The sequence below is a fragment of the Acomys minous genome, assembly GCF_964271855.1.
Source record: "Acomys minous genome assembly, chromosome: 1".
In the NCBI taxonomy this organism is placed as follows: Eukaryota; Metazoa; Chordata; class Mammalia; order Rodentia; family Muridae; genus Acomys; species Acomys minous.
Genome location: NC_140483.1, coordinates 53,988,354 through 54,005,922, shown reverse-complemented (window position 1 = coordinate 54,005,922; position 17,569 = coordinate 53,988,354). Strand labels below are relative to the sequence as shown.

Below are 17,569 nucleotides of genomic sequence, written 5' to 3'. Positions count from 1 at the left end.
TCCATGGCACAGTTATATGCCCTGCCCCTTAGCTCACGGTGGGGCATCAGAGAACAAGGACCGTGCCTTTAGCGCATGTGGTTTTTCATAGCGGTGTGCATTCTTAAATTCGAGGATTTGGGTCTCATCTTCTTTTAGGAGAGGCTGACTTTCTAGGGGACATGTTTTCAGTGAATGCTTATCTAAGCAGAGTCTTCAAGGGAGTTTTTTTTTGACTCCTGGGGTGTTTTTTAGTTCTCCTCTCCTTCCTTACAGCGGCTGGCACTCTACTACACCCGAGATTACGGTACCTGCTCTAACTTTTCTGCCAGGCTTTCAGCTCTTGGGTTTCTGCGGGCTAAGTCGATTTCCAGGCAGCGAGCTCAGCCTGACCCCGATCTTTGGGTCCCACCCCCCGCCCCACTCCTTGGCACTCTGGACCGCGACTCGGAGAGAAGACGCGGGCCGGCGCCAAGCTGGTCCAACAGGTTCTGAGGCGGAAGTCTCCCGCCCTCGCCCCAGGCAGCAGAGCAGCCCCGCGCTAGCCCCGGCTTCGTCGCAGCCCGCAGCCCGGTGCGAGCGTCCCGCAGAGCGGCCGCGCGTGAGACCCGCCCCGGCGGAGATCAACGCTGCTTTGTCTGGGACGCCCACACCTCGGAGGCAGCTCCCGGGGCCGGCGAATGGGAGCGCAGCGGCGCGGGCCCCAGCCGGGCTGAGATAAGCGGCCATGTGACCCTACCTGGCGCGGGGGAGGGGCCGCAGGTGAGCGGCGGAGTGCGGAGCTCGGCACGCGGCGGCCGCGGGGCTCGGCAGGCAGCATGTCGGTCAGCAGAAAGGACTGGTCAGCGCTGTCCAGGTGAGCGAAGACATCGGGGCCGGGAGGGGCTGGGGACGGGGCGTGGGGCAGCTGCGCCCCTTCGGATCTCCTCTCCCGGACACAGGCCTGATCCCCTTGACGAAGTGAGACCCTGGTCTGGTTGCTCTTCGGTGGGGACAGAACTGATACCAAACTCTGGATCCCTCAAGTGACAGGGTGGGGGGTGGTCTCCCTGCTCCGCAACTTCCTGCCCCATTAGGTCTTAAAGTGTAGGCTATGGAGAAGGCAGGGCCCCTACATGGACAGCCCCAGGATGCCACTGTCTGTGAGGGCAAAGGAACATTTAGGGGGCTGGGAAGATTCAAGAGTTACTCCCAAGACTTACTGTTGAGCCAACTCCTCAGGCCCTGTGCCTCTGTCAAGAGTTTTAGAGTGGGTCTGGGAAACGTTCTGTAGCCCCTCCTTATGGAGTCAACAGAACGGGGTGGGGGGCGGGTGTCTGTGATTAGACTCTGAGCATGGCATTTGGGGTAGTGTCTATGTTGGGGCAAGATAGTAGCTGTTCCAGTCTGTGCTGCAATATATTTGTGAGCTGGTCTCAATGGGCCAGAAACTCTTATTTGCTATCTCTGCCTGCTGGACAGCCTATCAAGGTCAGGGATGCCTAGGAGGGGTGAGAATGGAGGAAGGCAGCCCCTCTCTTTGCACCTCTCCTTGGAGCTGCCCCCTCCCTCTGCAGAAGTGGGGGGTCTCCATGTCATCTCAGAGTCCCTAACTTGGAATGAATCTTTTGTCCTAAGGGAACAGAGGCTCCTCCTGTGCTTTCTATTCCTTAGGCTCCAGTCAGGGTAAAATTGGCCTCTTGGCCTCTCTCAAGTGGGCTTTAGGTCTTCAGGCCTTTTTGTGGGGTCAAAGCTATGTCTACAGGTGCAGCCCCCAGCAACTCTCCTGCAGCCTGGGTACCACGGCCTTGCTTATCAAGGCATCTCTCACACACCGTCTAAGCTCTGCTGCCCCTCAGGATCCCCCTGAGGGCGTCTCAGCCTCTCACAGAAGCTCATCATTTGGTGTGAGGACTTCCTTCTCAGACCCTTAGGACTGTCCCCCAGCCTCAGTGCAGAGAGACCCTTAGGACACTGCTCTGAGGTTGGCCCCCAGCCTCAGTGCAGAGAGGTCCACAGTATCTAGAGAAGGGGAAAGGTAAGCTGCAGGGCTCTGGAAAGGGAACTCAGGCGGCCTTAGGGGTCAGGCACACCCCAGGGAAGGTATGTGCTGAGGGTGGAGCTGGTGCGGCGGGCAAGGCCTTGGACTCTGTCTGTGGGTCAGTGTGCATGGGTTGGTGCGGGAGTGTCTCTGTTTCTGGGTGTGGGCCCATCCGTGCCTATGAATTCATGCTCGTATAGGTGTTGTGCAGCCTCTGTGTGGGTGAGCATGTTTATGGCCCTTTGTAGAGATGAGATGTCCGTGGGCAGCCGAGTTGGTCTCCAGTGTGCTCCACCTAAATGTTGTTGAAGATGCTTGAACTGTGATTTAGGTTAAAAATACAAAACAGATCCCACTTCCTCAGATGTGCCCCAGACTAAGGAGGGTGTTTGTAATTTGATTTTATTTACTTTTTTCTTTACATCTAAAAGCCTGACTGTGTGTGTGTGTGTGTGTGTGTGTGTGTGTGTGTGTGTGTGTGTGGTGTGTTTTTAGGGGATTTGGCTGGGGACACTAGGACCTTTAATGGGAACAAGGTTTGGTCTTAGCTTGTCCACTGCTCAGTTAGACACAGACTCATGTGGCTGCAGGGGTGGGGCTCAGTTCCCATGGGATGTCCAGGTTAAGTAGTGGAGCCCTGGGGAACCAGTCCTGCCACCGGAGGACCTAGTCAGGCCTCCCTGCCCAGTCCTAGCCTTCATGGAACTCCGTGGGCAGACACAGCTGCCGCCAACAGTCTCCCTGATGAGGCATCTGGAACAGAGGACCGCTCCTGCTCCCATCTCTGACTGAGCAACAAGCCTCAGCCGGCCGCAGGAAAGGGCTGTGAGTCACCATCAAGCAAGCCTTCCAGGCTGGGGGAGGCTTGTGCTGAGGGCGTGACAAGGGTGGCCCCAACTAAGAGCTTAGGCGGAGATGTGGTAAGCTTGCACTCACTGTCCTCGCCTGTGAGGCTCAGAAGCTGCAGGCCTGGGAAGGGGCAGTGGTGAGCTGCTTGCCCCTGGTCAGTCTTGTCTTTTCCTCCGTGTGCTGACCTGGTGACAAGTACGGATATGCCAGCCTGTCTGTGGGGGGTGAGGGGTGGATCTGAGAGCCCTGGGACTAAGTGGCTGGAAGTTAATCATTTCCTTGGCCTGGCCCTTAAACAGCCCTCTCACCTCCCATGGCTCTCTGGATTCTCCTGATAACTCTCTTTAGACTGTCTGGTGCAGAAAGGACCTCAAGCCAACCACAATAGCTCTTCAGTATGTGGATGGGGAGCCTGAAGCCTGCCTGCTTTGGAGCTGAAGATTGTCCCAAAGTCACAGGCACGCCTGGGGTCCTTCCTCTGGTTGCCCCCTTCCCTGTAGCCAGCTCTGTGTCTTCACCAACCCTCTGGCTACTTAAACCAGACCGGCTGAGCGTTCATCTGCCCTGCAATGGGCGTCTCTGTGACCATAGGAGGACATGGGTTCTACTCATAAGAGTAACAGGAAAGTGATGTCTTTAGTCATCCAGGAGAAAGGGTGGAGTTGGTGAATCAGGAGTGGAGATGAATAGCGGCCTCACCTGGAGGCGCAGAGAGGGAAGTGTGTCCCCCAGTGAAGGTCAGGAGATGGAGGAAAGGGTGTGGATGGGAGGGAACAGTGGGCATAGTGCCTGGGCTGGTGAAGCAGCCGCCAAGTCTCTGGGCTGTTAGGGCTTGCAGGTTCCACAGAGGGCCTGCCCCTAGGACCCCCTGGGTACTGGCTTTCCCCAAACCTCTGTTCTCCCAGCTGCACCCTGAGCTTGGCTTGCCCTGCCCCTTCTTAGCGCCGCCCCCCCCCCCCCCCACCCCCGGCCCTTTTCCTTCTGAATGTTCATCTGTGATGCTCTGGTTTCGGACCAGCACTCATGCCCTGACCAGGACACCAAGGCATTCTTCTGGCCCTTGATGTCCTGATTAGGGCATGAAGCTTTGAGAGGACGACTTAGGTGAGAGACCTTGGTTCCTTTTTTTCAGTAGCCATGCTTTCTCCAGCAACTTATGAACTCGCCCCCCAAGCCTCGGGTTTCTCAGATTTGAGTTGGGTAGCACCACCTTGCTCATAGCCTTGTGCGGATGAACGTCACTGGGATTTGTAAAGTACTTAGACCAGCCTCAGGTGTTACAGTGAGCGCTGCTCGCCAGCCTCCTTCATTCTTTCACTTATTGATTTGTTTTTCACCGTATTTGGATTTCAAGCCCTGTTCCAAGCCCCTAATAATTGATTTTTTTTTTATTACTAGGGTTTCAGTTATTGTACCTGCTAAGGAACAACTGACCTTTGCCCTTCCTTCTCTTCCATTTCTGTCCATTTCTTCCTTTAGCAATAATCTTTGCTTATTGGAGATAACATTCTTCCCCTGGGGTGGGGCGAGATAACGAGAGGACTCCGGGTTTTCTGGGTGTCGGGAGTTGAAGGTAGCCCCGTGATTTTTATTTATTTATTTATTTATTTATTTATTTTTGAGCAGCCGGGCTTGGTGACTGCATTGCCTTTCCTGAGTGTTGGGGGTCTTGGAAACACTAATAGACATCTGGCCCTGACTTCTGCAGCCAGCTGTGGCCCAACCTGGTCATGAGTCAGGTTTGAGAAGACCTGGGTCAGGCCGATGGCATCGCATATCGGGGGGGGGGGGCAGTGGAGGGCAGACAAACCCCTTGCTTCCCCAAGGGCAGCGAGGAACATATGAGAACAGTGTTGCTGATGGGCAAGGAATCCTGGAGGCTGCAGCCTAGCCCGGCCGGCTGTGCGTGGGGAGTGTTCACTCTCCTCAGGATATGAACCCTCTTCGGAGGGTAGGAGTTATTCGCAAACTAGGGCAGGGTGTGAGAGAAGGAGCAGGGTCTTCATTTGCAAGCCAGCCGAAGTTGGCGAAGGAGAGGTGGGACATCAGACCCCAGCTCATAAAAGACCATAGGGTTATGTGCAGTATGGTATGTGTGTGTGTGTGTGTGTGTGAATGAGAGATCAGTCCATAAAATATACAGAAATCTCAGGGCTCATGTGAAGGTCCAGGGGAGTCCTGTTTAAGATCCATGGTCAAGGCCAAGAGGAAAATCCCTGGCCCCCTTTTTCATTTGCACTGGGGTGGAATACACTTGACACTGAGATGATCGAGGAGGGGACTGAGATTACCGTCATAACGGTGGGATTGGGATTTCCCCGAAGGCTCTTTTTGAAGGTAGCTCCTTTCCTTGGGGTGATGAGCAGACATTCCCTCCCCTATGTAGAGAGGGGAGGTTGCACTCAGGGCCTCACGATTGGCTCCCTGTCTGTTTCTTCTGCATCAAGGCAGACGGTTATTCCTTGGGAAGAGGAGAGTCCCGGATTCTGACAGTGGCATTTATACTTGTTTTTCCACATTTGTTGGCACTTGCTGTTTGCTGGTCACCGTGTTAGATACCAGAGGTCTCCAAAGCCCACTGTTCTGCCCTTATTCCCCTGTCGAGTTCCTCGGCGCGCTGTCCCTAGCCTACCATCTGTCCCCGAGCATCCAGCTCTTACACTAATGTTTTGCGCTCACATCACCCACGCTACCCTGGGACCCTGTGCCACCAGACATGACACCACTGCCTCCACCCAAGCCTTTCTCTCTTATCAGCTGTGTCCCCGGTTTGTTTCCTTGCTTGTTGTGTGACCCCCCCCCAGCCTCCAAGAAGTGAGATGTGTTGTTTTCTTTCCTGTTGTAGTTTAGCTCCCAGAATCATGCCCAGCTGATGGGCACTCAAAAGCATTTGGTTAGCGAATGTTGGCTGTATGGATGTGGTGCTTAGGAAAGTAACCGTCCCCTTCAAAAGTGAAGAAGTGAAGAAAGTGACTTGCCCAAAAGCAAGGTGACTAGAAACCAGGTCACCAAGCCTGCCTTGCAGGCACCAGAGGCCATATGTGTATTTTAGGTGCAATTCAGTTGTATACAAGTTGTGAGTTTTGCAGTAGGGTGTAGGAAATAGATACAATGACACACACACACACACACACACACACACACACACACACACCTCTTTAGGGTTTTGATTTTTGTTTCTCTCTCTCTCTCTTTCTCTCTCTCTCTCTCCCTGTTTGTTTTATTTATTGCATATGAATGCTTTATCTGCAGGCATCAGATCACATTATAGATGGTTGTAAGCCACCATGTGGTTGCTGGGAATTGAACTCAGGACCTCTGGAAGAGCAAGAGGTGCTTTTAACCACTGAGCTATTTCTCCAGCCCCTGATTTCTGTCTCTTGATGACACCCAGAAGTATTTTTTTTTAAAAAACATAACTGACTAGACAACTTTAAAAGAACTCTTACTCCCCTTTCTGAGAAACGTTATAAGTGAAATAGTTAAATATGGCTAACAGTCTATACCTTAAGTCCAACCTTACTGTAACATATGTATAAGCAAGGCTCCCTATTGGGAATGGTTTGTCTCCATCCCCTTCCTCAGCTGCAGGTGTCTTTAAAAAGTTGCCCCTTCAGGGACAGAATCCTACGCATAAGAGGAAGGAATATGCCAAGGCCTGTTTTCCTTACTACCCAAACTCAGTAACAGGTTAGGGCTGCTGTTCGTTAGAGCCGGTGAGTGTTTATTTGTTATTTGGCTGGCCTGGGGGCGGGGGCAGGCAGGGTCAGTGTGGACGATGATGGTGAGAAGGGCAAGTGCATGCGTTGATTGGATTGCCAGGTGGCCAGCTGGCTGAGCGAAGGGATTGACAGGGAGGTTGCAGGACTGCCTGAAAGTGTCTAGTTAGTCCCGCAATGCCAGCTCGCAGGAGTGGGAAACCAAATGCAGAGGGAGTCCGTGGGGTCCTCTTGCTGAGCCAGCGAGCGAGGTCCTGATAGATGAGCGTCTACGGTGCTCTTCTCAGTCGGATTCGTGAGTCTACCCTTACGCCACCATCGGTGGCTAAGGATTTTTGTGGCTGAATGAACAACTTTGAGGCAATTCCTTGGTTAATGTCTGTGGAGGACTACAAAGAGAGGGGACCTTGTCAAGGTCACCTTCCCCTGGTCCCATCATCCAGAGCCGTCTACTCCTGCAATAAGATCCAACACAGTGGTTCTCAGCTGGGGGCACTAACCCCAAGGGGCTATTTGGTAACGCTAATAAATGTTGTTACCTCTGGGGGCTGTTGTTACTGGCATCTAGGGTTGCTGCTCAGTACCTTATAGTCCAGGGCAGCTCCTCACAAGGAACTATCTGGCTAAAATGTCAGTGGAACCAACTGGGAGAAACTCGGAGCCAACTAGAACGCTGCAAAGCTGTGGAGAAGGGAACTGCACTGAACAATTAAACATCCTAGTAGCCACTTTAAAGAAGTAAAGGGGAAAAATTAAATAATATATCTCATTTGCTTTATTATATCCGAAAGTGATCATTTTAATATAGAATATGCTTTCTTCCTTCCTTTCTTGTTTTTTTCCCCTTGCTTTCTTGCTTTTTTTGATATAGACTGTCACTTTGTAGTGCAGGATAGCCTTTATTTATTAGGCTCAAGCCTTCTAGCTAGCTGGAGCTAGCTACAGGCACAGGCCATACACTGTTTCAGGGGGAAATGTTACGCTCTGTTCTTCATCCTGGGTCTTTGGTATCTGCTGTGTATTTGTACTTATTACCTGTCTCTGTCCCAGTTATCTGCACTGCGGTGCCCCACGGCCATTGGCAGTCGGGCTGCCTACAGGCAATAGGTGTTCTCCCAGCCTGTGGGAGTCTGGCTAGGAAAGGTGTTCACTTGTCTCTGGGCTGGGCTGATCCCTACCTTTTTCCCCTAGCCTGGCCCGGCAGCGGACTTTGGAGGACGAGGAGGAACAAGAACGTGAACGCAGGCGGAGGCACCGCAACTTGAGTTCAACCACGGACGATGAATCTCCAAAACTCACCCAGAACGGAGCTCAGAGATCTGTGGAGAGGTACTTGGCTGGCTTGGGGTCCGCACATCATTTCGTCATTCTGAGTAGAAGTAGTGTCCTAGCTGTCCCAGGAAGACTGTAAAAATCAGTTTAACCTGCCAGGGGTTTGGTCCTAGGATAAGGCCGATGGTGGGAAGATGAAATTCAAATTTCTCATCATCCCCAGACCCATCTTCGGCCTAAGCATGGTCCCTGCCTTTGTCATCATGCTCCCGGATACTGTTTGGTGAACCTGCCCGTGAGCCCCGCTCTGCTGGACAGTTTATGAATGTGGCTCCCTCACTCCTCATGATGTCTGAGAGGTCACTGTTACTAACCTCTATAGCAGGAGAGACTCGGGGAAGCATGCTGATAACTAGGTGAGGGTCTGGATCTAGTGAGTGTGACCACAGGCTTCCTCCACATTTGTCAATTGTCCCTTAACCAGGCTACCTCCCCATACTCTAACCCTCGTGGTTCTGAGGGGAGCAGGTGGCGAGTGATCATGACATCGAGTTTTGGGGATTGTGAGAGAGCCGGGAAGAAGGGCCCAGCACTTACTGAATGTTGCCTGTGTGCTGAGATTTTGCTCTCATGAGACATCTCGCATTTCAGCGCCTAACAGGCTCAGTTTACAGACTTGAAAGGCTCAGACAGTAAGTTAACTTGCCTGAAGTCACATGAAAAAGTAGGGTGACAGGAGCCACAGACTCCTTTAGCTGGAGACCAGGGCCTTGAATTTAGCAGTTTTTAAAAAAACGTTGCTCTTGTTCTTTTATATCTCCCAATGAAGAATGACCCCCTGTGTGCCCTGGGCTGACACCAACCCACGGCCATCACCATGTTCCAGACATACCCATTTGACAGACGGGATGACAGAATGGTGCCTCAGAAGCTTTGGGTTTTCCTTTTAGCTCCCTACTGTTAGCTCCCATGGTCCCCCCTGGGCTCCGCTCCGCTAGGCTCTCTCTGATGGACGGGAGCTGGACTCACGCCTTTGAGCCTTCCCAGCCAATGTTACCTCAGATCCAGAACCTACAAAACAGTTGCTTGGGCAGTGTTAGCGACTATGGTAGAACAGTTCACTACACTACAGGAACCTGTGATTTTTCTAGACCCCGGGGGTACTTTGTTCACGTGACACTGTGGAAGCATACAGAATCCATGAAAGTGATTATTTTTAAAATGGTGGTGGTGGTGGTGGTAGTGGTGGAAGAGCAGGGTGTGACGTTCTTGTCTCCTCCTTTGGTGGCCCTGGAGGTATCTCATTGAACCAGCTACACCCAGAGTCACCCTCACTCTAAATACCATCACCTTCTCTCCCTGTGTCTTTTGACTCAGGCTTCCCAGCGTGGAGGAAGCAGAGGTCCCCAAGCCATCACCTCCAGCCTCCAGAGACGAAGATGAAGACTACCAGGCCATCCTTAGGTCGAGGAAGGAGAGGAGACAGAGGCGGCAGGTGGTAGAGGCTGTCCAGGCTCCAGTGCAGGATGGGCAACAGGCAGGAGAGGACAGGGACAGCCCAGGCCCTGTGCAGACCTTGCCACAGCCCCTTAAGAAGAAAGTGGAGCCCCTGCCTCGCCGGAGACTGAGCCGGGAACAGCGAGGCCCTTGGGCCCAGGAAGAAGAGAGCCTAAAGAGCAGAGAGCTTGGGGGAAGGGAAAAGGAGCTTTCCGAGGAGCCTGTGGCTCAGCCGAAGTCCTCAGTCTCTGAGAAACCCTCTGTTCCAGAGAAGACTCCGGTGCCTGCCAAGAGACTGGTTTCGGAGAAAGCCTGCCCCTCCGAGAAGGGGACAGCCACAGATAAATCATCCCCGACTGAGAAGAGACACGGCCCAGAGAAGTTGGTTCCGGAAAGAACGAGTGTATCCGAGAAGTCACCAGTCCCCGAGAAGACAGCAGCAGCCCCAGAGAAAAGGTCCACTGTGGTTCTAGAAAAAGCTGTCGTCTCTGAGAAGATGCAAGAGAGGAGGCTGGTATCAGAGAAGGCGTCCATCTTTGAGAAGTCGCTTGTCTCAGAGACAAAGCTGACTCCAAAGAAATCAGTGTCAGAGCTGCCCCAGACCCCCGGAGGAAGCCAGGCCACCGCAAGGGAGCCTAGAGGAAGGGCCCTCCCTGAGAAGAGCCCGCCGCCTCCCTCTGCAGAGCAGGGCACACCAGCCCCTCCGACTAAGGCTTCTGGCTTCCCGCCCATCACTCTTCAGGTTACCACTGTTCCTATTTCCTCTCTTGCTCTCCCTTGCCCTACAGCCTCTGGCTCCCTCCCTTCCTCCACTCCTCCCATTTTGGGGCTGGCCTTGGCAGTTTCTTCTGTCCTTGCTCTTTCTAGCTACTGTCAGAATAGGACACTGAGTCAGAGGCAGATTGTTGGAGCTAAAAGGGTCCATGTGCAGAGAACACCCGGGCCCTCAAACTCTATCCTCATCCAGGTCCTAGACTCTAGCTCCCAGGCCATTTATTTCTGCCCAGAGCCAGGGTAGCCTTAATTGCAGGAGCCTTAGTCTACATAGCAAACTCTTAGGAAGCCTCAGGTCCTTCCAAAAACTAAAGTTCTACCTGGTGGCCAGGCTGCATGAGACTATACAGCTTTTGGGATGAGCTGGGCCACCTGCGGACTCCCTGGGGGCTTGGGCTTGGGGGCTGCTTGGGCCTGGGAGTGTCCTAAACTCTTACCCCGGAAGGTGAATTCTTGTCTGACACCTTTGCACTACTCAGGTGAAAATTCCCAGCAAGGATGAAGAGGCAGACGTGCCTTCACCTACCCTGCTCACCTACAGCAGCTCTCTCAAACGTTCCAGCCCCAGGACTATCTCCTTTCGGGTAAGAGCCAGGGGACCCTAGTCACCAGTCCACTGCAGAGTGTGCAAAGGAAACCAATACCCTGTAGGTTTTACAACAGCAAGAGTCTCTTTAGAGACTGGATAGAAAGGAGCTTTGAGTTTCCATGGGTGCCAGAACCGGAAAAGTCATTTTAAATAAAGGAGAGCAGGTTGAAAACCAAGAAAACTGATGTGGATGTGGATGTGTAAATAAATGTGAGCAGCTCCACCTGGCGGATAAGATCAGGACTGCAGGAAGATGCACTCACCAGACCAGATTGGCCTGCCACAGGACCTCTTGTGTCCTCATCAGTCCCTGCCCTTCCAGGGTAGGTAGAGACAGGGCCAGAACAGCAGGTCTCTCCACTGTCCTCCCACCCCTGCCTTGCTTCTGTGTGGTGAGACTGGAGAGTTTCACCTGGTAGTCTCAGTGCTTATTCTTGGTTCTTTGTTTACTGAGTCATCCGCTCATCCATTATTTGAATGTGCCCCGTGCCCTGATGTATGCCAGGCTGAGGTGGTAGCCCTGAGGTTGACCAGTACTCCCAAGGCTCTTGGGCAATGGCAAGGTGGATGGGAATTCAGGTCATAGCAGGTACTTTGGGAGGCAGAGGAAGGGCTTTGGATTCACACTGGAGGGTGAAGGCAGGTGTTTCCAGATAAGACTTTCAGTGAAGGTTTGATACTGTGTGTGTGTGTGTGTGTGTGTGTGTGTGTGTGTGTGTGTGTGTGAGAGAGAGAGAGAGAGAGAGAGAGACTGACACTCAGGAGGAAGATGCATTCTGAGAGCTAGACTTCTCACTGGAGACCCTCACTTACCGACCACACCCTCTCACCTTTTCAGATGAGCCCCAGGAAAGACAACTCAGAAGCAACCTTAACCCGCAGGTGAGCTACCTCGAGGCCCTCTTTTTTGTCTGGTCATACCTTTACCCCATCTGTTCTCCTTGTGCCAGGCTGTAGTTAGGATGCATGAGGGAAGATGCAGATTTTGCTTGGGGGGTTCTAGATCTGGCAGGGCGACAGAACTGACAGGAAGTCCCAGGGTTGGGGGAGATGGCACAGGGTGGAATGGGGTGGGGGCCGTCTCATGGCTGTGCTAGGTCAGAGAGTTGAATACTTATCCTGTGATCTTTCCCATGCTTGGAGGAGACACAGTTTTGATGCAGCTCTGAAGAGAGGGGGGCTTTGGTCTGTCTTGGAGTTGGGGTGGGAAAGGATAAGAGAACATTCTAGAAGGGAGACTCTGATTAGGACAAAGAAGGAAAAGACTTAGCTGTGCCAGGCCTAGAGCGGGACCTGGGAACCTGCATGTTTAGTAAGTACCCTCACTTTGTAACACTGAGCCAAGTACATGGAGGAGGATGGTATGTTATGCTCATGTGTGGGTACGCGGGGCTGGGAGTGGAGAACGCAGACAAACATAAATAAATCCTAAAATGTAGTGCTGGTGTCACAGGTTCCATCCACCTCTGCTGTACTTACCTAGCTGCTAAGCCTTTAATAAGGGCTTATGGTCCTAGGCCTTGGGCTTCGGGTGGGGATGGAGCAAGAGGAAAACAGAGGCAAGACAGCGGCTAACCTTACGTGGCTCCCTTGAGACCATTAGACACAAAGTGACCCAAGCAGGTTGATGCAGGGACAGCGGTGTGAACCAAGGGTGGATGCACGGGAGGTGTTTTTAGTGGAAGTGACAGGGTGTGAAGGAGAAAGGAAGAAGGAAACAGTGGGAGTGCCTCTGGTCCTTCCCTGTGGAGTAGGCGGGCTGTTCCTCAGAGGTGAGGACATTCCTGGAGTCTGTAGACTTCACCTTCATGAAGCCATTACAGTCCACTCTGCAACAGAGGCATCTTCATCGGCCCCTTTCCCCCCTCTTTGCCAGCATGATGGGGTACCAGGGGGTTGATCTTCAAGCCCTGGGGATAGGCCTGGCCTCCCTGGGGTGGGGGTGGGGGTGGGGGGCAGAGTCTCACCTGGTTTGTTTCATTTTGTTTTCCTATCCTACTCAGTGCCAGTGTGAGGCTGCCGGCCAGCACAATCAAGCTGGGAGAGAAACTGGAGAGATACCACACAGCCGTCCAGGTAGGAGCAGAGGGTTCATCCACAGGGGTCGGACCCCTCGACCCCTGCCCCCCCGCCCTGCTCTGGCCATGGTGGAGGGCTCTGTTTATGAACTTCAAAGTCACAGCTCAAAGGCTCACATCTCTGATTTGCAGAGGTCAGAATCCGTCAGGTCTCTAGGCTCCTCCCGCACTGAGGTCCTTGTGACTCCTGCCGGGGTAGCCAGCAAGCGCCACCTCTTTGAGAAGGAGCTGGCAGGCCAGAACCGCACGGAACCAACCTCCATCCGAAAGGTGAGGGCCAGATCCCAGCTGCCTAGGTCCTCGACCGGTGAGCTTTCTGACATCCTTGAAGCCTGGGCCAAGCCCTCGGCAGGGGTAGGAGCTGTATTTCTCTGTCAAGGCTAGCAGAACCTTGATTTAGCATTTGTGTTCTGAGATTGAGTCTCTTCAACTGGGGGCAGAACTCTGCAGGGTGGCATCCGTCCTACGTACACATAGCTTGTACTGAGTGGACGTTGTGGTGGAGAGAACCTTGGTCCAATTCCAGAGCCTTTGGAAGAGTCTTATGTCAGGGACCCTGAACCCTAAGGTTGGAAATATTCTTTCTAGGAGAATCTACGTCTGTCAGGAGTTGTGACATCAAGACTTAACCTGTGGATCAGCAAGACCCAGGATTTGGGAGACCAAGGCCCTCAGGTACCCTTACCCACGTGTCCCTTACAAGGGAGATCAGGACAGGTGAGGGATAGGCCCCACAGCGATGAGTCATTTCAGAAGTGCAGCTGGTGGCAGAGGGCGTGGGGGTAAGGACACAACCTGTGAGTGAGAGCTGCAGAAAGGAGGAGGTCTGGGTCTTTTTCTCAGGAAGAACAACGACCTCTGGAGTAGGGGACAATTGGGGGTCCCAAGTCTCTCTGTCTGAGTTCTTGTTCTCTACTCTGATGTCCTAATTAGGAGGTACGGAAGGAGGCAGCAGTCACTAAGAGGGCTCAATGGGGAAACAAGTCTGCTACCTCCCTGGATGCAGAGGTGAGTGGCATAGGAGGGGGCCTGGCCCTGAGACACAGTAGAAGTCCCCCACCCCCCACAACCTATCCAAATGCATGCTCTAAGTGGACTTCAAGTATGTGGCCTGAGTACCCAGGTTCTGTCTGTCCCTATGTGTTCAGATGGCTTACCCATGAGAATTATGGGAGCCTTGTACTGGCCTGGCTGAGCCACAGCTTGGGCAAAACTTCCTCTATGTAGTCATCAGGTTTGGGGTATCTTACCTAGTGTGGGTGGATGCTTGATTGTCCGAAGGTGTTCCTTCCTGTCCAGAGGTGCCCTTCCCCCATAGTCCTAGGAACCCCTTTTCCTTGCTCTAATTGGCTTTTGTCCCACAGGTGTGACAAGCTCTGTCAGGACAGACCTGCAAACTCACGTCTCAAGGGCTTCTCTTCATGCTGGCCCCTGCCCTGCAGCATGCCTGGCTCTTCCAGTCCCCACTTCCTTTCTGCCTCTGGGAGAGTCTGGTCAGGGCCCTTGGGGGCCAGGAACAGGATTGACATTCCTCCGGTCCCTCCTCAGCCCAGCCTGGGGGTAGATGCGATCTGGCACTTCCTTGTCCCGCTGCAGGCCCAGCACATCCTGAACCCAAAGGGCACAGCAGGCCATGGAGTCTCCTTGACCTCTCTAGAGACCGCCCCTACCTCCTGCTCACTTCCAGCTGGGTTATTTGCCAGCTCCAGAGTTCTCTCTCTTGCCTGCTCTGTGCGGGGTACTCTGTATGCCCGCGATGGCCCCACAGGGACCTAAGTCCTGGACCTAGTCACTGCTCCCTGAGGCTTTTTCAAGTCAAACTGGAAAGGAGTCACCAGGCGTTGCCCACGCACTGCATCTTCCTGCTTTGTGATTTGTTCCCTACCACTCCGCTGCCCTGATCGGGAACTCTGTGCCTTTTTGTGTTACCACATGCCTTCCTCTCACTCAGAAAAACCTTTTCTCAGGAATGGTCTGATAAACTCATTCGCTCTCAGGCACACTTGGCTGGCAATGGGTTTGTTTCCACAGGTGTTGTTGGTTTTCCTTCGGAATCGGCTGCAGGGAGTGAGGGATCACTGGCTTTGGTGGAGGAAGGGACACGTCCTTTGATCTTCTCTCATATTAAGATGGTAGGATTGCCATCAGCGGCTCTAGCTTGGTGACTTAATAGTGCATCACTGGGGCCTGGAGAGACGGCTCAGCAGTTAAGAGCCCTGGGTGCACCTCAAGGGGACTTAGGTTTAATTCCCAGAGCCCACACCATCAGCTTACAAACGTTTGAAACTCCAGGTTCAGGGAATCTGTAGGGATTGGGCACACATGGTGCACAGTTATATATGCAAGCAAAACACGCATCAAAGAAAAATATTTAAGGGTGCAGAACTGCCACACACTTCCAACCTACCCTTTGCTCCAGGTTTCCTGTTCCCTGTCCTCAATGCCATGGCCCCATGTGTGCTTGGAGAACGTAGAGACACCTGAAAATGTACAACAAACCAAGAAAGGCAGCCCAGTGCCCTGCAACCCCATTATGGCTGGAGTCTTCAGCCGTTACAGCTCTTATTCCCAATTGATTGCTCTGGATTCATCTAGAACCAGCATGGGGGAGAATGGGTGTGAGGCTGCCCATACCCACTTTGCAGCCTGGGGCAATCCCATAGCTGCTCAGAACATGGCTAATATGGGCTGTGCTGGGCCCCTGCTTCCCTGGGCCCCTGCTTCCCTAGTTTATGGGGCAGAAGCAGCCAGTCCCCTCCTGTCTTTGTGTCCTGGGTGAAGGCTCTTGTCCAGGGTCCTACAGTCCAGTGACAGAGGCCCTCGGAGCCTGTGTGCTCTTTTGTTTGTACCCAGGACCAGCTTGCCTCTGTGAGTCTCCTGCAGCTGGTCTCACAGTTTTGCTGGGTTGGGGGGGTAAAGGGGGAGCAGATCCTGAAGACCTGTGGGGAACACTGTGTACATCTGGAGAAGGACTTGCCCTGCAACTGAGGGTTGACGGACATCTGTGCAAGGTAGGGGAGGTGGCTGTAACTGCTCTGGTTCTGCTGAATGCCCTGACTGTGACCCTAGGCCCTTCCCTTCTCTGAATCCTAAACGTTCCAGCAGGTGACCTCAAAGGACTTTTGGGAGGTTCCTTGGCAAGTGGACTTTTGTAGCTAGCAAAGCTGTTCTACAGACTCTTAGCAGAGGCTCTGGGTGCTCCCCCTCAGACAGTGGAGGCGGTGTTCATCATGTGCAGGCTCAGAGTGGTGTGACCTCTGACCTCTGCCTGCGTCCCCTCTTTGGGGTGCCCATTGCCAGCAGACTGCCGGGGCAGCGCTGCTCCATAGCTTCTCCCACTCACTTTGCTCTGGAGGCAGCTGATAAACAAGGGTGTGGTAGTGATTTTGTGTGTGTGTGTGTGTGTGTGTGTGTGTGTGTGTGTGTGTGTGTGTGTGTAGGTGACATTTGAGTGCCCCTTGGAGGTAGGCCTATGTCTCTGCACTGCTGCTACAGTGGCCCCAGGAACCCAAGGAACATCCTTTGGGCATCCCAGCGTGCATGCCTCAGCCGACATACTTATTTCCTCAGATCATTGCATTTCCCATTTTCCTGCCCATTTGCTGAGACGTGATTATTTGTGATGACCAGCCCGCTAAGTTGCTTCTGGAGCCGCCCTGCTGTGCACCAGTGTGGCTGCCAATTAGCGGCTGTCTGGGTGAAGCCCTGTACCTAAGATACTAAGTCCCCAGCCACTAAGGACACACAGGAGGAGAGTGCTCTGTGTGGATAGATTCCCAGATCCCTCCTTCAGGCATCCGTGAAGACTGGTTGTGGCCTGTCTGATAGGTTATCGGCTTTCTTGGAAAATGGTTTAAGTTTGGGGAGGATTTAAAGAAAATCAACCCCTAAATTCCAGGAGATTCTAGGTTGTGATACAGTGCAAAATGGAGCCTTGGTGTCCTAGAATGGGAGGGCGAGGCAAGCTGACTTTTTTTTTTTTTAAATGAGGTCAGTCTGGCGTCCTTACGCATCACCAGAGTCGCATCGCCGGAGTCTTCTCCCTCTCCTTTTCCAAGCACCTCTCACCTCCAAGCTTTTCTGACCCCTCCCTTTCATGGGATGCTGCAACCCCCCCCCCCCCCACCCCCCAGCCTGTGGCTCCAGCTTGTCCTGCCGCTGACCTGCTGGCAGCAGGGAGACAGCACATGGCCCAGGATAAGCTGGAGCTGGGGATCAAAGTCACTGGGCTCAGAGGCTGCTAGGGACCATGGGAAGGGAACTGTGTCAGCTGAGTGACGGGCATTTGCTAGAAGTGTGGGTGTCTTGTGTGCAGCGGATCCTTACAAGGACTTTGGCACAGAGGCAGCCCTGTCCCTCTTAAGTGGCAGAACTAAAGGAACATATGGTCAGGAAGGGAGAGAAGGCAGGGGCTGGGTAAATCTGCTTTACTTGGTGTGAAAAGCAAGAGCATGAATTTAACAATGTCTGGAAGGGTCAGGGATCTCAGGGCTTGAGGCACCTGGGGAGCCGGGCCTGGTCTGTGGCCGTTACTTGTCCTTTTTCAGAGTTGGTGGGACATGCAGAGAAGGCTGGCGTGGGGGGAGGGGGCCTGGAGAGAGTCATCTCAGCTACTCCCCGCCCCCACCCCAATTTAGTTTCCTCTTTTAGTTTCCATCATGGTGTGAGGCCCTCCTTCTGCCAGTCACTGTGTGGCCTCCTGGACATAAGCATTCTACAGCAAAGGCTTGGTCCTGAGCTTGTGGATCTTTGACCTAGAGGGCAAGCCGGACAGAGCTGCAGGGAAAACTCC

General features: G+C 53.2%; 1 protein-coding gene across 2 annotated transcripts; it reads left to right on the top strand.

The window, feature by feature from the left end:
• Window positions 1-430: 430 nt before the first annotated feature.
• Window positions 431-14,777, top strand: LAD1 (ladinin 1). 2 transcript variants are annotated; one of them, XM_084786578.1, is made up of 10 exons: window positions 431-835; window positions 7,759-7,896; window positions 9,217-10,078; window positions 10,590-10,694; window positions 11,538-11,581; window positions 12,703-12,775; window positions 12,889-13,047; window positions 13,366-13,452; window positions 13,711-13,785; window positions 14,142-14,777. In XM_084786578.1, the coding sequence occupies exons 1-10, from the start codon at window positions 798-800 to the stop codon at window positions 14,145-14,147; spliced, it is 1,587 nt and encodes a 528-aa protein (XP_084642704.1). In that variant the 5' UTR covers window positions 431-797; the 3' UTR covers window positions 14,148-14,777. The 2 variants fall into 2 exon arrangements, with proteins under 2 accessions (XP_084642704.1, XP_084642705.1); XM_084786579.1 differs by having other exon boundaries at window positions 433-835; window positions 12,910-13,047.
• The last annotated feature ends 2,792 nt before the right edge of the window (window positions 14,778-17,569 follow it).